General features: G+C 39.4%; 1 protein-coding gene across 5 annotated transcripts in view; it reads left to right on the top strand.

Moving 5' to 3' along the window:
* The window catches only part of LOC136883357 (echinoderm microtubule-associated protein-like 2), a 340,211-nt gene that overhangs the window by 199,265 nt on the left and 125,086 nt on the right, over positions 1-15,860 (top strand). For 4 of the 5 annotated variants that reach the window (XM_067155614.2, XM_067155610.2, XM_067155612.2 and 1 more), the window contains exon 3: positions 10,971-11,183. In XM_067155614.2, the coding sequence (XP_067011715.2) occupies positions 10,971-11,183 (213 nt within the window). Of the gene's footprint in view, positions 1-9,019; positions 9,216-10,970; positions 11,184-15,860 lie in introns of those variants that run through there. The other variant, XM_067155615.2, reaches the window with a different exon arrangement.

Below are 15,860 nucleotides of genomic sequence, written 5' to 3'. Positions count from 1 at the left end.
CAATGGTCACGTGATGCCTCCCAGCTTCCTTAATTGTAATTAATGATCCTGCAGTAGCAAGGGCACGCCCTTGCTATGTAAATATTTATTTTCAATTTCTGCGCAGTTTATTAATAATTACTACGAGGTACGAGCCTTTTTTTACCGGTAGGAGAGGCACAGTGGACGGAAGGAAGAAAGAACCCAATTAATTTTCCTCTCCGACCTTGTCTTCAGGCTTCACTAGATCGTAATGTTAACTGCATTGTGCGACGAAGCAGGCCTAGAAAACATTTTGATATTGTGAAAAACAAAACAAAAAACAGTCGGTTGGCCATATGTAGTCATTTCTATATGATGTATCAAAATTCACTTCTCTAATCAGCCCTAGAAGTTTGAGGAGACAAAACCGTGTATTTTTTTATTAACTGACAATAGGTGGGAACAGGGGCGGTGCGTGGTATTGTTGCAATGTTGCACAATTCACAATTTTACACTTATATTTTTACTTTAATAAACCTAACACATATTCTGCAATATGTTAAAATCCACAACTTTCCCCCTTCGATGTACTGATGCTTCGTAATGGCCCAATAAACGCTGTCGGCTTCGTATCGAACTCCGGGTTCGCTTTCCTACGGCAACTCTCAAACGGACAGCGCGGTGCAATGCAGTTTCAGCAGGGACGAGCTTAAGCCTGAACCGAATAAATCGTAATTACCTTATTACTCTGCAACGAGCCATTGGAGACAGCGGGTACCCTTAACAACCTCCGAAAGTTCGTCGGTGGAGTTCGTCTTTATCCTGTATATAGTAGTGACCCACCCACCCCTTATAATTCAAGATATGCAACCAGTCTATCACTACTAGTCCTAAGGACTGTATTGCGAACCTTGTACAGCACAAATGACTACACGCAGGGCCGAATTTAACTACTGCAACGCCTTTGGGCCCAAATACTTTGCTCCCCCCCCCCCGCCCCAGCCGTTCTTTAAACTTGATAAGACAAAATTTCAGTTACTGTTATTTTTATATAATTAATACAATAATATATTAGAATTCTTCCAAGATAAAATATCAAACATTAATAATAATAATAATAATAATAATAATAATAATAATAATATAAACAGGTCTGCAAATTTCATATGAAAAGACGAAGTATATGGAAGGTACAAAATCAGGATTTAACAACCATCCTCTAATCACTAGATATGGGAAAATCTCCTAAGTAGATAAATTCAAATACCTAGGCGAAATTTTACAACCAAACGGGATAAATCAGCAAGAAAACACAGAAAGAACTACAAAATTACAAAAAACATACACAATTGTCTGGAGCAGATAAAACAAAAAAAATCTATATTCCCAAACGCAGAATTACGACACTACAACACAGTTGTCACACCAAAAGCCCTTCATATATCAGAAACACTGATAATTGGAGACAGATCACAAACAAAGAAAAACACTGAAAAACAAGAGAGGAAAATTCTAGGGACCTAAATGCGAAAATGGTATTGGATGAAAAGGAAATCACAGGAAATCTATCAAGTAACAGAAAAAATCAGACACCATTAGAAAAAAATTAAAATCATATGGTCGCTTCATCGGGACGGATAACAATAGGCTAACAAAGAAAATATTAAATCTCCCAGTATCTCTAAAAAATCACAACTGGCTTACAGAAATATCCTAAAATATTCAGGAAATGGGTATAAATGAAGAAATCTTTCAAGACAGAAAAAAAACTCATATCTCAAACACAAATTTTCTGATGAACCTAAAAGACAAGCTACAGGATGGACGGAAGAACGCAAAAAGTAGCACAGTGAAAGGATGAAGAGATTTTTGGAAGACAAGAAGAAACGTTGTGCTAAATAAGTTCACACGTGCTCCTTAGTTGGGCATAACGAATCAAAATAATAATAATAATAATAATAATAATAATAATAATAATAATAATAATAATAATAATAATAATAATAATACATTGGAGAGTGGGTAGATTCCATTACTTCTTCTGTGAAAGAAGCCTTTACATCAAGTAACAGGGAAATGGAAACTGCATGCCAACTAACCAAAAATGTCCACAGGAAGAAATCTATATCCATTAACGACAAGATCCATTACTGCACAGTGATACGACCTGAAGCTTTATATGCTGAAGAATGCCTTACTCTGAATAGGAAAGGTCTGCTCGAAAAATTAGAAATACAAGAAAAAAACAGACGTTAAGGAAATCCTAGGACCAATCAAAGACAGTGGTGGATTTAGAAGACAACATAATCATGAACTCTACAGACATGTAGGAAAGATCACAGACACCATTTGCAGGAGGAGAATTGTTTTCTATAGCCACATTGCCCGTATGAATCTTACAAGAATCTTTACTTTCTCAAAAAAAAAAAAAAAAAAACGAAGGAGGCGTGGTTCGCCGAGGTAGAGAGACTTGCACGGAGTGGGGATAACACTGGAGAATATCCAGAAACGTATTCCGCTCAGGAAGAAACTCCAAGAGCATCGTGGTTTCCAAGAAAAGTCGAAACTAAAAATGGGCATAATACTGACTGAAGCGAGGAAGGAACTGCATAGGATTCGAATGCGGGAATACTGGGCGAAAGTTAAAACCCAGGCACAAGGGAAAGGAAACAGACAACTGAAATCACGTGGTCTGTAGATGGCCGAAACGACAGCAATAATAATAATAATAATAATAATAATAATAATAATAATAATAATAATAATAATAATAATAATAATAATAATAATAATAATTTGTACTTTATATTCGCAACCGCCCTCTACCTGAAGAAATGTTGTCATGAGGGGATCATGAGTTCGTTTTTACCTTCCGAATGACAAGACTACAATATTTACAAGATGCCCGGAAACATTGTATTTTGCAATTCCATTCATGGGTGTTTTTTTTTTTTGTTTTTTTTTTTTTTTTTCAGCTTCTTGAACTGTGAGAAACTGCCACTGACAGTCGTTGCACGAGAGCGGAATCGTATACTTACGTTGTAAGTCTCCATGTGCCTCACACAAATTGCATTGTGGAATAAAAATAAGCCTTGCTTCTCCTGCCTCGATATTCGTCAGTAATATGTAGGTTTTATATGGTCAATAAAGGAATAAATAGGTATGGTACGTAATCAAAGTACAGCTATGTGAAAGGAAGTGATTTCGTTTGATGCTTCACTATTTCAGAATGAAGTACTTGTCAGAGACGCACGGCGTTAATGATAAGCTATTTGTGGGGAGATGGAGACGGGAAGGGGAACAGGGGACGTGCTCACATGCGGAAGGATACTTTTCCTAAGCTCTTGAGTTGAATTTCAATATAGACCTTTACATTTTTGTCACCTCGGTCCTGGGCCTGGGCCCATAACGCCCATGCCTAAATACACACAATCTTCACGCCAAGATGGAAGGACCATTCCACTGATAGTTGATAGGCTACATATATCGCTAATATGATCAAGTTAATGGGCCGTGCCAAGTGATCTATTGTGATGGAACTTGATCGAACGCCGTAAAACATACATCGGAGATACAGCACGAAAATTAAATGTCGAGGTCAAAGAGACATGTATAAGGAGCGCGCTTCCTGCAAGCAAGGAGTGTCTTGTATTGCAGATGAACATTTAAGGTAGCAGTGAGGTATTTGAGATCTGAGAGTTCGAATCCAGCTCTGTGTAGATATTCACAGCTTCATTGTACGTACTAAGTATGCGGGAGTGATTTTCCTTTGAGACGATAACAGAGAGTTATGTTAAGGTGGCACTCCGAAGATAAAAATCGATATTTTAGTCATTTTGGTGAAATTTCTTAATGACTATAATTGAAAGGATTCGGTTTCTTTTTTCTTGTCACGAAGTTATTCCGTTGAATTCAAACAATTTATCACTGTAATAATGCTTTGTTTGCCAATTGTAATTTTACATTTAAATCCCATTTTTTCTCCCATAATATTCTGCCAAATGTAACAAAATTTCTATGGTATATGTATCACAGCTATGTTAAGAAACCTGAGCATGGAACTTTTTATTCCAGAATTTTTTCAAGTAGTAGGGATTTTTAGTCCAAAATTTTTGAACGTAAAAATTACCAAACTTCAGTACGATATATCTCCTTATATAAATTATGTACAGAAAACTCTATATACAATTAATAGTTTTTTCAAAATAAATTTGTTTTTTAAATTTTTAATTCCACGTTTTAATGAAATGTAATTAATATGTTAATGTAAATTTGTAATTGTATTAATTGTATATAAAATAAATGTGCGTGATATCTCTACTTTTATGTAGGTGACATTCCCACAAAGTTTCGTGAAAATTCATGCATTAGTTAACAATATCTTTATCTTCGGAGTGTCGCTTTAAGTCTGAACTCCACAGCTATTAACAAACATCACAACGCAACATGTATTCATTCACTCGTGTAGAGGTGGTGGTGGTGGTGGTGGTGATTATTGTTTTAAGATGAAGTACAACTAGGCAACCATCCTCTACATGACGCTAATCGAAGAGAAAAAAATGGAACAGACTCTTCGAAAAATGAACCTATCGACCAAAGAAAGAAAAGGGCCACTGAGGGCGTGAACACGAGGCTCCCTAGGCCTTGCATCCTAATAGCGTCCGGGTCGGAAAAGAACAAGACTTGAGCAAGGGAGGTCGGATAGGATAGATGAATGTTAGAAGCCTGGCATGAGTAAGTGGGAGCTCTGTACCAGGACTCGTGACTACCATTCCACACTCCGAAACTGAGAGCCCCGCGGCCCGTTTCATTCTAGTTTAACGACAGGTAGGGGATACCGTAGGTGTATTCTACCGCCTCTATCCACTGGGTATAGTTATTTTGTTTGCTGTACACCCAGACTTCTGCCACGTTTATACTAGCATGTCTGCAGTTCAGAGGAACAGAATTACTAATAGAGAACAGAATGTAATTTAATCACTCCGTGTGGGTGGATCACTATGGGTTTACAGTACCGTATGCGAGTATAGTATTCGCCACTATGACGGAGGCTCCCCTCTGTCCAGGGTCGGTTGGAACACCCCAAGGACGTAAAAAGAGGCTGTAATCACTGGGGTGTTTCAGCATCTGGTTGTGGACATCATGGGCCTGCGTTTCGAGGAACACCACGGGTCTGGGCGTTGCCGTGATTGGTACAACTAGACTGTATGAGCGACGCCGTGGGTCTGCATTTCCTGCGATTAGCACCCACTATGCGAGGAACACCACGGGATAGTACGGGTCCCTGTGATAAGTAATAACAATATTTCTTTCTTTCTTTTTCTTTCTTAATCTGTTTACCCTCCAGTGTTAGTTTTTCCCTCGGACTCAACGAGGGATCCCACCTGTACCGTCTCAAGGGCAGTGTCCTGGAGTGTGAGGATACAACTGGGGAGAAGGACCAGTACCTCGCCCAGGCTGCTTCACCTGTTATGCTGAACTGCGGCCTTGTGTGGGGATGTGAAGATTGGAAGGGATAGACAAGGAAGAGGGAAGGAAGCGGCCGTGGCCTTAAGTTAGGTACCATTCCGCATTTGCCTGGAGGAAAAGTAGGAAACCACGTAAAACCACTTCGAAGATGGCTGAGGTGGAAAACGAACCCACCTCTCCTCAGATGACCTCCTGAGGCTGAGTGGACCCCGTTCCAGCCCTCGTAGCACTTTTCAAATTTTGTGGAAGAGCCGGGAATTGAACCCGGGCCTCCGGGTGATGGCAGCTAATCATGCTAACCACTACACCACAGAGGCGGATAATAATAATAATAATAATAATAATAATAATTGCTTTACGTCCCACCAACTGCTTTTACGGTTTTCGGAGACGCTGAGGTGGTGGAATTTAGTCCCGCAGGAGTTCTTTAACGTGCCAGTAAATCTACCGACATGAGGTTGACGTATTTGAGCACCTTCAAATACCACCGAACTGAGCCATGATCGAACCTCCCAAGTTGGGCTTAGAAGGCCAGCGCCTCAACCGTCTGAGCCACTCAGCCCGGCCTTGTGATTAGTACCACTATGTGAGGAACCCCATGGGTTTGCGTTGCCTACGAGAGGCGCCATTATGTAAGAAACGCGATAGGTTTACGTTACTTATGATTAGTACCCCTACATGAGAAATACTATGGTTCTACTTGATTAGCGATAAGTACCATTATGAGGGGCCGTTGTCCTGGATTTTGGACCTCTTTAGACAAAAAGCGTCACAGATTGAAGATTGTGCTTTGGAAGCAGCCCCTTGGTCAGTATATACCATTGTTTGAAGTTACTTTCTAGGATGGTAGGGCATTGCGGTTCGGATCCACCGATTATTTTACGTTCATCATCATTGTTTATCGTCGTCATTTTGAATTCTAGTCAGTGGATTGATTTTGAAATTATTTTAAATTTGTAATATTGTGAGTTGAATCCGCTGATTATTTTACATTCATATTCGGGTCGTTCTTAATCATCGAGTTTTGAATTCTGGATGAACTTTGGAATTTTAAATTGTCATCTCTTTACATTTCGTCCCATTTTGTACCATTAGGAACCGATGACCTAGATGTTAGACTCCTTTAAACAACAAATATCATCATCATCATCATCATCATCATGTCATTTGTTCATGACGACCCTATCATGCAAATTTTCGACGATAATTTTATATCTGAAGTAGGGCTTCTGAATTACAATTTTGTTCTGCCGGTAAAAGTTAATTTCAAGTGGTTACAGAAACCTTGGGAGGAATTATTTGAGTTTGAATTGTTTTATTGTTTAAAATCATCCTTATTTCGGGAACGTTAATAATTTCGCCCTCAGTCTGTCTACTCCACAAATCTAGTTGCAGTAATCTTTAACATCAGGTATGAACATATTCTTCGGCCATCTTTCCACATAATTTTACGCGAGCTTTTCTGAATTGCTAACATTAACCACAACGTTAAATGGAATTTTCGTTTCCGTAGTTTAATTTAGGGCCTTGAACTCTTATTTCAGTTTTTTGGAACATACCGTACCTAAAATCGTGTCCCTGAATGCGTTGTAATTTCACGGTTTTATATATATCGTTAACAGCTAAAGAACGCCATGGGCGACGCCATGCAAAAATTAGCTCTTGTACATATAAAAATAAAATATACACGTATCGATTGCGTAGATGTCTATTGCAGTGAAATCAGTGACGTAGCATAAGCGAGAGGGGGGAGGGGGGCGCTTACTAGGGGTTAGAACTCCCCCCCCCCCATGAAAAAAAAAAAAAACAGAAACTTGACAATTAACTAAGCAGACATTTGAGACAGAATTGTACAACCAACAGATCTGTTGAATATATATTCTAAGAAGCCTCGAAAGTTGGATTTTGTATTGTAAACTGAACATACCATTCGATGTAAAAATGTTGACCTTGATCGTACGGTACTGTTCTTGTTCTATATTTTAATGCAAGATTTTGTAGTGTTCTGCAGTCGGCCGATAAGAATATTCGGGAGTCTTAAATACGGTAAGTCTTTGGTCTACCGGGCGAGTTGGCCGTGCGGTTAGAGGCGCGCGGCTGTGAGCTTTCATCCGTGAGATAGTGGGTTCGAATCCCACTGTCGGCAGCCCTGAAGATAGTTTTCCGTAGTTTCCCATTTTCACACCTGCCAAATGCTGGGGCTGTACCTTAAGGCCACGGCCGCTTCATTCCCACTCTAGGCCTTTCCTGTACCATCGTCGCCATAGGACCTATCTGTCTCGGTGTGACGTAAAGTCACTAGCAAAAAAAAGTCTTTGGTCTTGAGTGACATGTTTCTCAGTATAAAAAGTGGTAGTTAACACTGTGAAAATAATTTTCGGGGCTTAAGTCGATGTACACAACAACAGGTTCTGTCTACGCTCTGATTTACTCTCTGAGCTCCCACACATTGCACTACACATGTTTCTTCCTCTCTCTTTTTCCAAACAGTTGATTCTCGTGTTGAGATCTCCGCCACCAGGCAGCGCATCGTCGCAGCCAAGCCAGGCCGGCATGGTTCTCTTGTTTGCTGCGCTTGTTGTAGCGTGTTGTAGTTTGTAGTTAGTATTGATGACACAGACACTGGCATCGCTGCTATCAGGCTGCTGTACAGTGTATGTGTATGGTCCTCACTCGCTATTATTATTATAGTTCTGGTTACGGCGGTGTGCCTGTTAAATTCTGTGCTCTGTTGCGAAATGGTTAGTTGGTTATCTAGTGAACACCGTGTCTTTCTTTGCTCAGTGTACTTTAAGAGCAATTCTGCTCGCCGGGCACGTAAGAAATTTATCCGAAGATTTCCCGATGTTAAAACACCTTCAAAACGTGCTATAGAAAAATTGGCGAAGAAATTCTGTTCCACAGGTTCAGTATTAGGTCGGAAACATAGTGGAAAAATTACCAGTACAGTGCTTACACCAGAGAAAATAGACGAAATCTGTGCTACTGCAGCTCAGTCATCGGGGATATCGCTTCCAAACCTTGCTAAGCAAGTGAATGTTTCTGTAGATTCAGCTTACCAGGTATTACTCCAAAATCCATATAAAGTTACCCGAACACACATACTGAAACCTCAAGATAAAGCTGCTAGAGTGCATTTTTGCGAGTGGTTTTTCCAGTCTGTGGCAGATGGCTTATTGGACCCACATCTATTGTTTTTCTCAGGTGAGGCATCGTTCTTCCTAAACGGGCAAGTCAACACCTGTAACAACAGTTATTGGAGCTCGGCGAAGCCCGATGGTTTTCTCAACGAAAACCCCCTCTCTGATGAAAAAGTTGGTGTTTGGTGTGCCATTAGTGCGAAGAAGATTATTGGACCAGTATTTTATACGGAGACTACAAATTCAAAGAAATGCATCGCTGAAATATTACACGCTTTTTCCGAAAACATGACTGGTGAAGAACGAGCTTATGGTTGGTTTCAACTAGAATCGCCGAAACCTCGCACATGTACTGTTACAGCCAAAATAAGCAACCTCTTTCAAGAAAGAATGATTAGTGAGGATCTGTGGCCTCCATATTCTGCGGATCTTACACCATGCGAATTTTACTTGTGGGAATACTTGAAAGATAGCGTATATAAATCAAACCCTCGCACACTAGAAGAACTTCAACTCAGCATGTGCGAAGTGGTAAAAAATATTCCTCCAGAACACCTTAAACTTGCTTTCCAGAATCTCTTTGAGCACTGCCAGCTTTGTTTAGAACAACAAGGCCATTACTTCGAGCACCTCTTGTAGCCTAAGGTAAGTTCTTAGTATATCAGTAGTCAAATCTGTGGTATTTAGCGGTTGCTTGCTTCTGTATTAGTCTAAATCTAGGGAACGTTTTATATGCACATACAGCTCACCCTTTTTCTCTAGACCTTACATATTTCTGATGAGAATTGTAACAAATAAATACTACTAGATTGGCACACAATTGGCTTGACAATAAGGATGGACATTTGAAGAGTTCCAATATTTTAAAGAAGTAAGAATCCTATTACAAACTATTTGCAAGCAGGAAATTTACTTCTAGAACTGAACATTGATTTCACTGAGGGAGGCTGAACAAGATATGAAATAGAGGTGACTATTACAGTGGAAGACATTGCCTCTCATATTGCGGCCTCATTCTCATTGCCTCGGTTCATTGTGGGGGGAGGGGGAGGAATTTTGTCTGTTTCCAATTAGAAATACTATGCTGAAATCCTAATTCACGGAGCTTGATAGATGCAGTTGCTTCAGTACGGCCAGTATCCAGTATTCAGGAAATAGTGGGTTCGAACCCCACTATCGGCAGCCCTGAAGATAGTTTTCCGTGGTTTCCCATTTTCACACCAGGTGAATGCTGGGGCTGTACCCTAATTAAGGCCACAGCTGTTTCCTTACCACTCCTAGCCCTTTCTTGTCCCATCGTCGCTATAAGACCTATCTGTGTCAGTGCGATGTAAAGCAACTTGTGAGAGAGAAAAAAAAATCCTAATTCTGTATAGAGTAATAAATAAGATTGTGAGCAATTACAAAAGGACCTCGACAATGTTGTGAGATTTACAGCAGGCAATGGTATGATGACAAACGGGATTAAGTCAGGTTGTGAGTTTCACTAATAGGAAAAGTCCTCTGTTTTAATTACTACGTTGATGGGGCGAAAGTTCCTTGTGGGGATCACCTAGGCATTAATATAAGGAAAGATCTTCATTGGGATAGGCCTAATCACATAAAAGGGATTGAAATAAAGTGAACAGATCTCTGCACATTGTTATGAGGGTGTTTAGGGGTAGTAGTGTAAGTATGCAAAGGAGAGGGCATATATAAGTCTCTGGTATGACCCCAACTAGAGTATGGTTTCAATGTGTGGGACCCTCACCAGGATTACTTGATTCGAGAACTGGAAAAAATCCAAAGAAAAGCAGCTTGATTTGTTCTGGGTGATTTCTGATAAAATAGTAACGTTTCGAAAATGTTGCCAAGTTTGGGCTGAGAAGACTTGGAAGAAAGGGGACAAGCTGCTCAATTAAGTGGTATGTTCCGACCTGTCAGTGGAGAGATGGTGTGGAATGACACAAGTAAACTAATAAGTTTGAGTGGAAATATCATAATATAAGATAAAGTTGGAATTCAAGGGGACAAATTGGAGCAAATATCCCTAACTTGTATTGAAAAGGTCTTCTACTCTATTTTATTCAACACAAGGAATTGTCAATAGGGCCGCAGGCTAAATAATGAAATTTATTTAATATAGTAGCAAGTGTTTCTTCAGTTGATAAAATTCCCATATGGCCAAATTCCTAATCAAACTTCAGGTATAAAATGATGTTAAGCCTATATACAAGGTACTATAACTGCTATTTTTTTCTATTAAGAAAGCTGATGCGATAGACAAGTTGTAGCTGGAACCAATGTTATAACAAAGTTCTGCTGTAATGTTCTCTGCTTTACTGTCATCAGTGCTATTTTGCATTGCAGTAGGCTACTAGTCATTTTCTTAACAGTGTTCTCTTTGGTGCTGTGTTTTAGATGACATGATGGAGACTGAGAATGAGTCCCTGAGGGAGAGAGTGGCAGACTTGGAGAAGAAGGTCTTGGAGCAGGGGGACGAGCTGGTGTGTCTGCGGTCCACTCTGGCAGATGTACTGCGCAGACTGAACCAGTTTGAGACTCGGGGAGCGCCTGTCACTGTTAACCACCAGCAGTCCCATGGTATCCCCGTCAGGAATGGCAACACCAGAGGTGAGTTACTGCTGTACGTTAGTCATTTCTATCCTCCAGTTTCTCTATACTTCGAAATTCAGCCAGGCTTGATTTGTTGTTGAAATGATTCATCCAGTGAATATTATGAAGGAGAAAACAAAAATGTTGGAAAATGACAAGGAAACACGACAGAGTAAGTCATTAGCTTACATATTTCAAACAGTTCTGATGGAGGATGGAAGAATTAAAGAGAGGTAAAGGCACGAGTAAGAAAGACCATCAAGTTGTCACTTATTTGTTCTTTTCTCTCTTCCTGTGTTTATCTGAGTCACCTTGTTACGTTTCCCACAAGGAATATTGATGTCCATCTGCCTCGTGAAGCTAGAAGCAGAAATTAGCTCGTTGAGGAGACATACGAATCAGGACAAAATTAGAGAGCCCATTTATGTGAAGATTGTGGAGTGTGTGTGAAGATTTGGAGACTGATCATATTTGTCCTTGTCTTCTCTTTCTGTTGCTCTCTCCTCTGATGCTGACTTGTCATTGTATTTCCCTTATTCTGTTTTTTTATATTTCTACGGGGACATTTTTTTATCTATTTAGGGGATTGCCGCTTACCTAGTCGCCTGCGCTGCAAGCCTGTCTCTGGCCAAGCACTTTGCCGTAATGTGGTCAGCGCTTCCCCAGCACTGAGTCGTAGTGTTTTCGCACAAGATTTCATACAGTTTATGAAGATATTACGTATATATACACGATAACATAATGAAAATGGTATTGAAACAACACACTGAGCACTAAACACATTAACACTTGACTAAATTGAACCTTATGCTGATAAAGATCTCAGCAGACTGCAAAGGAGGGGAACTTGTGGCACCGAGAAGCGCATTACAACAAAGTGGGACAGCGGGAGACAGGCTCGTAGTGCAGACGACCGGGGCGAGCGGCAATCCCCTGAATAGATAAAAAAATGTCCCTCTATATATCATTTGTTTCTTTGTATTACTTATTTTTCTCCTATATACTGAATGTTAGAACACACAAGAGGATAAACATAAGGACAGGTCAGCATCCGAAAAGGAAGAAACTGAAAAGGAGACGGAGAGACATGAACACACAAATGGACAAGGTCATCTCCACTTCTTCGCATACCACTATTTGCCAGGTTTCAGTCTTTCTTGAACGTTTGCAGACGTGGCACGTGTTTCGTTCCTGACATTAGTACAGTTTGTGAATTCATTGAAATGGCTCATGTGGCTTAAGTTGGATATCGGTGTTCTGTTTCCCAAAGAGTGTTCATTTACGATTCATACGTCTGTGCAGAAAGTGCGATGGCCGTATGGAGATTATTTAAAGAGAAGTTTCCTGATGTTCAAGTTCCTGGTTGGATGTCGATTCATAGATTAGTAAATAAATTCTTGATAAGAAACATAATAAACCACGTAGAGTACTCGCACAAGAAACTGTAGGTAACATTGGTAACGGTCTGGAAAGGTCTCCTACAAAACCACTTTGACAACTTGGTCAGGAAATGGATATTTCCTATGGTTCTGTTTGAACGGTACAAAGTTATTGAAGTTAAAGCTGTATAAAATTACTGCAGTGCAAGAACTTAAACCTGGAGACCCTGCATTACGAATGTGATTTTGTGAATGGGTTTTGAATGTGACACATGATGGAGAAATTGACCCTAATCTAATTTTATTATTATATTTGTTTGTTAGAAATAGCTTCTGCAACAATGTATTTACTGCAGACTTCCTGACACACACAAACCTCCTGTGTGCAGGCTGCAGGACTGGTTCCGCTTTATGTTTTCTCACCCAGTAGATACTCGGCTCAACAAGTTGTCACTTATTTGTTCTCATCCCTTTCCCTGTGTTTATCTGATGTCTTCTCATTGTACACTTGACACATCAAGACTGAAGATGTGTCAGGATGGTCCCTCATTGATTGTTGATGCTCACCATCCTGAAGAAACCGGACAGCCAAAATGTTTGTCAGGGGCTGAGAAGAATTAACTTGAGACTGATGAAGAGAGCCTGTTTGAAGATGATAGTCATATAAAACTTAGCATTTATTCATCCATCTAGTCATTATGAATATATTTTACAATTTAATGTGTTGGGCACTAGCAAAATTTTTGAAATGTTGCTGTGTGGGCCTAAACTTTACTTTTACCATCTGTAAGCAGACACCTGTATCCGCGATGGCTTAGCAGGAAATCGAAAATTAGTCGCCGGTGCCCACTGTGTCACTCAGCGTGTTAAATTTCAAACTAAACACGCACTTTTTTTTTTTTTTTTTTTCTTTCAGTAAGACATGTTTTGATTCATTGGACCATCTTCAGCTGCATTTTATATGATGATTAACAGGTTACACAGTTTTGCACTAAAATTAGTAAAATACTCTCTTACAAGTCCCATTTTCTTGTATGTTAAAAAGTCCACTCATTGTAGACAAGGTGTACTGTGATGGTGTTACAAACTTTCAGGGATGATGGAGAACAGCAAATGGATGAATTGAGGTGAGGAACAGTGGTCCGGAAACATTTGAGTCAAAAGTTATTAATAATAGTCATTGATTACGTAGTACGCCCTTTTCTTCTTCTTCCTCCCTGCCTAAATGCAGCAGTATACACAGTGGTGCTCAAAGATGTATTACCCACGTTCCTGGAACACATCCCACTTGCCCTTCGTCAACGGATGTGGTTCCAACGTGGTAGAGCCGCCACTTCACTTTGGACTGAGGGTTCGTAAACACCTGGATCAGGCATTACCTGCAAAGTGGATAGGAAGAGGAGGTCCTGTTAAGCCTTGTGTATGAGACACCTGTCGAGAATGAAGAGAATCTCTTTGCAAGAATTCTTGTTGCCTGTGATGCTGTTCAAATGAGACCGAGGATATGCAAACGGATATGACAGAACTTTTGTAACAATGCCATGCCTGCATTGACACAGGGAGATGCCATTTCAAACATTTGTTGTAAATGGAGCTGTTTGTGGAACTTGTGCAGGTAAACGGTCTTAAAGGAGTAGAATTTTGTTTAACTTTTGACTTAACTGTTCCGGAATATGGTTCCTTATCTCAAATTGATCCATTTGCAGTCCTCTATCATGCCTGAAAGTGTGTAACATTGTCATGGATACACCCTGTATAACCATGTAACATACTCTTTTCTATTTAAAAACTTCATGAATTCCAAATTGGGAATAATACGATAGACTTGTTAAAAAAAACTCTTACACAGAACTATCTTAAAAGCTCATGTTGATGTGGAAAAACATTGAGTTTTAATAAAATAGTTGCTGTGAAAGATGCATAATTTTATGTAGATGTGAAGATTTTCCTCAATGGTCTTGGTTTGCTGTGCACCGCTTGCCAGCCAGGCTGACACTGAGCCGGCAGGTCGTCTCAACGCTATGGAGGTATTTTCTTTCATTCCCCATGTGGTATTCATGAAGTTTTAGAACGTATTGTTATGTGTTTGGATGACTTTTTAACATACAAGTAAATGGGGCATGGAAGAGAATATTTTACTGCATAAATCATAATATGAAATACAGCTGAAGATGGTCTAATGGACCAAAACATGTCATACTGAAGAAAAACAAAATAAAATGAAAATATTGAGTGTTTAGTTTGCAATTTAAATTATAAAATATATTTGTATTGACTAGGTGTATGAAAAATCCGAAGTTTTATAAGATTGTAAATGTCTATACGGATTCGCAGTGAAGTTTATTGTATGCACCAAAGACAACAGTGTATGAAAATTGTTCTTTTTCTTTCATATGTAAGATGTTCCTAACTCGCTTACTTACTTTTGAAATTATAAAACTGCATTTAAATAGAAAGTTATGAAAATTAATATTCATTAAATAAAATACACAATCATTGGACCTTGTACTCACACTTAGATCTTACCTGCTTACTTACATGTACGTTATTTGAAGGGCGCCAGCTACAACTCGGTGCAGCAATAAGAGAATGAGATTCTTTAATATCTCTAGGGTGTAGGATAATAAGCTTACTTGTGACAACATACCATATAAGTTCTGGCAAAAGGAGATTGGCGTTCGGTTTCCCCATTAAATTTGAAGTAAAGAAATTTTACTGTTTAAATAAAATGATAAAATAATTTGATAGAACAAAATATATTCTTGAAATAATTTCAATAAAAATAGTGAGAACTGCTGTGATTAAAACAGATATGAATATGAAATTATGACATTGAAACTGAAATAAACTAGGCATGATTTTGAATTCTTCTTGACCGGACATTTAACAATTATACACAAAATTTATCCCTCACTGGTTCACTTGACTGTACCTTCAACACGTTAAGTGTAATTACGACGTATTCCTTTGAGTTGGTGTTTTGCTGTAGGTGTTTCAAGCCTAATTCGGTGATGTATCCTTTTTGTTTCACTGACGAATAAGTATCCATGTGATGACTTCACGGAAAGTCTATCCTATGACTTCGTGGTAAGCCTTTTCGTCCGTATCTTCAACTTAGTGACCGACTCACTGTGGCCTCACTCTCTCAATGACCAATGACTCACAGAGTCCTCTCCTTCCCGTAGACTCCCGTTGATTTAATGACCGACTGAGGCTTCTCCATCTCGTTCACTCAATGACTGTTCACTTATCCATTTGACTTCTTCACTTTTCAGCTTCCGTTTAACTAATGACTGACTGAGGCCTCTCCTTCTCG

This window comes from Anabrus simplex, chromosome 11 (genome assembly GCF_040414725.1).
Source record: "Anabrus simplex isolate iqAnaSimp1 chromosome 11, ASM4041472v1, whole genome shotgun sequence".
NCBI classification, from domain to species: Eukaryota; Metazoa; Arthropoda; class Insecta; order Orthoptera; family Tettigoniidae; genus Anabrus; species Anabrus simplex.
Note: the sequence above shows the minus strand (reverse complement) of the source record. Positions and strands in the feature narration are given on the sequence as shown.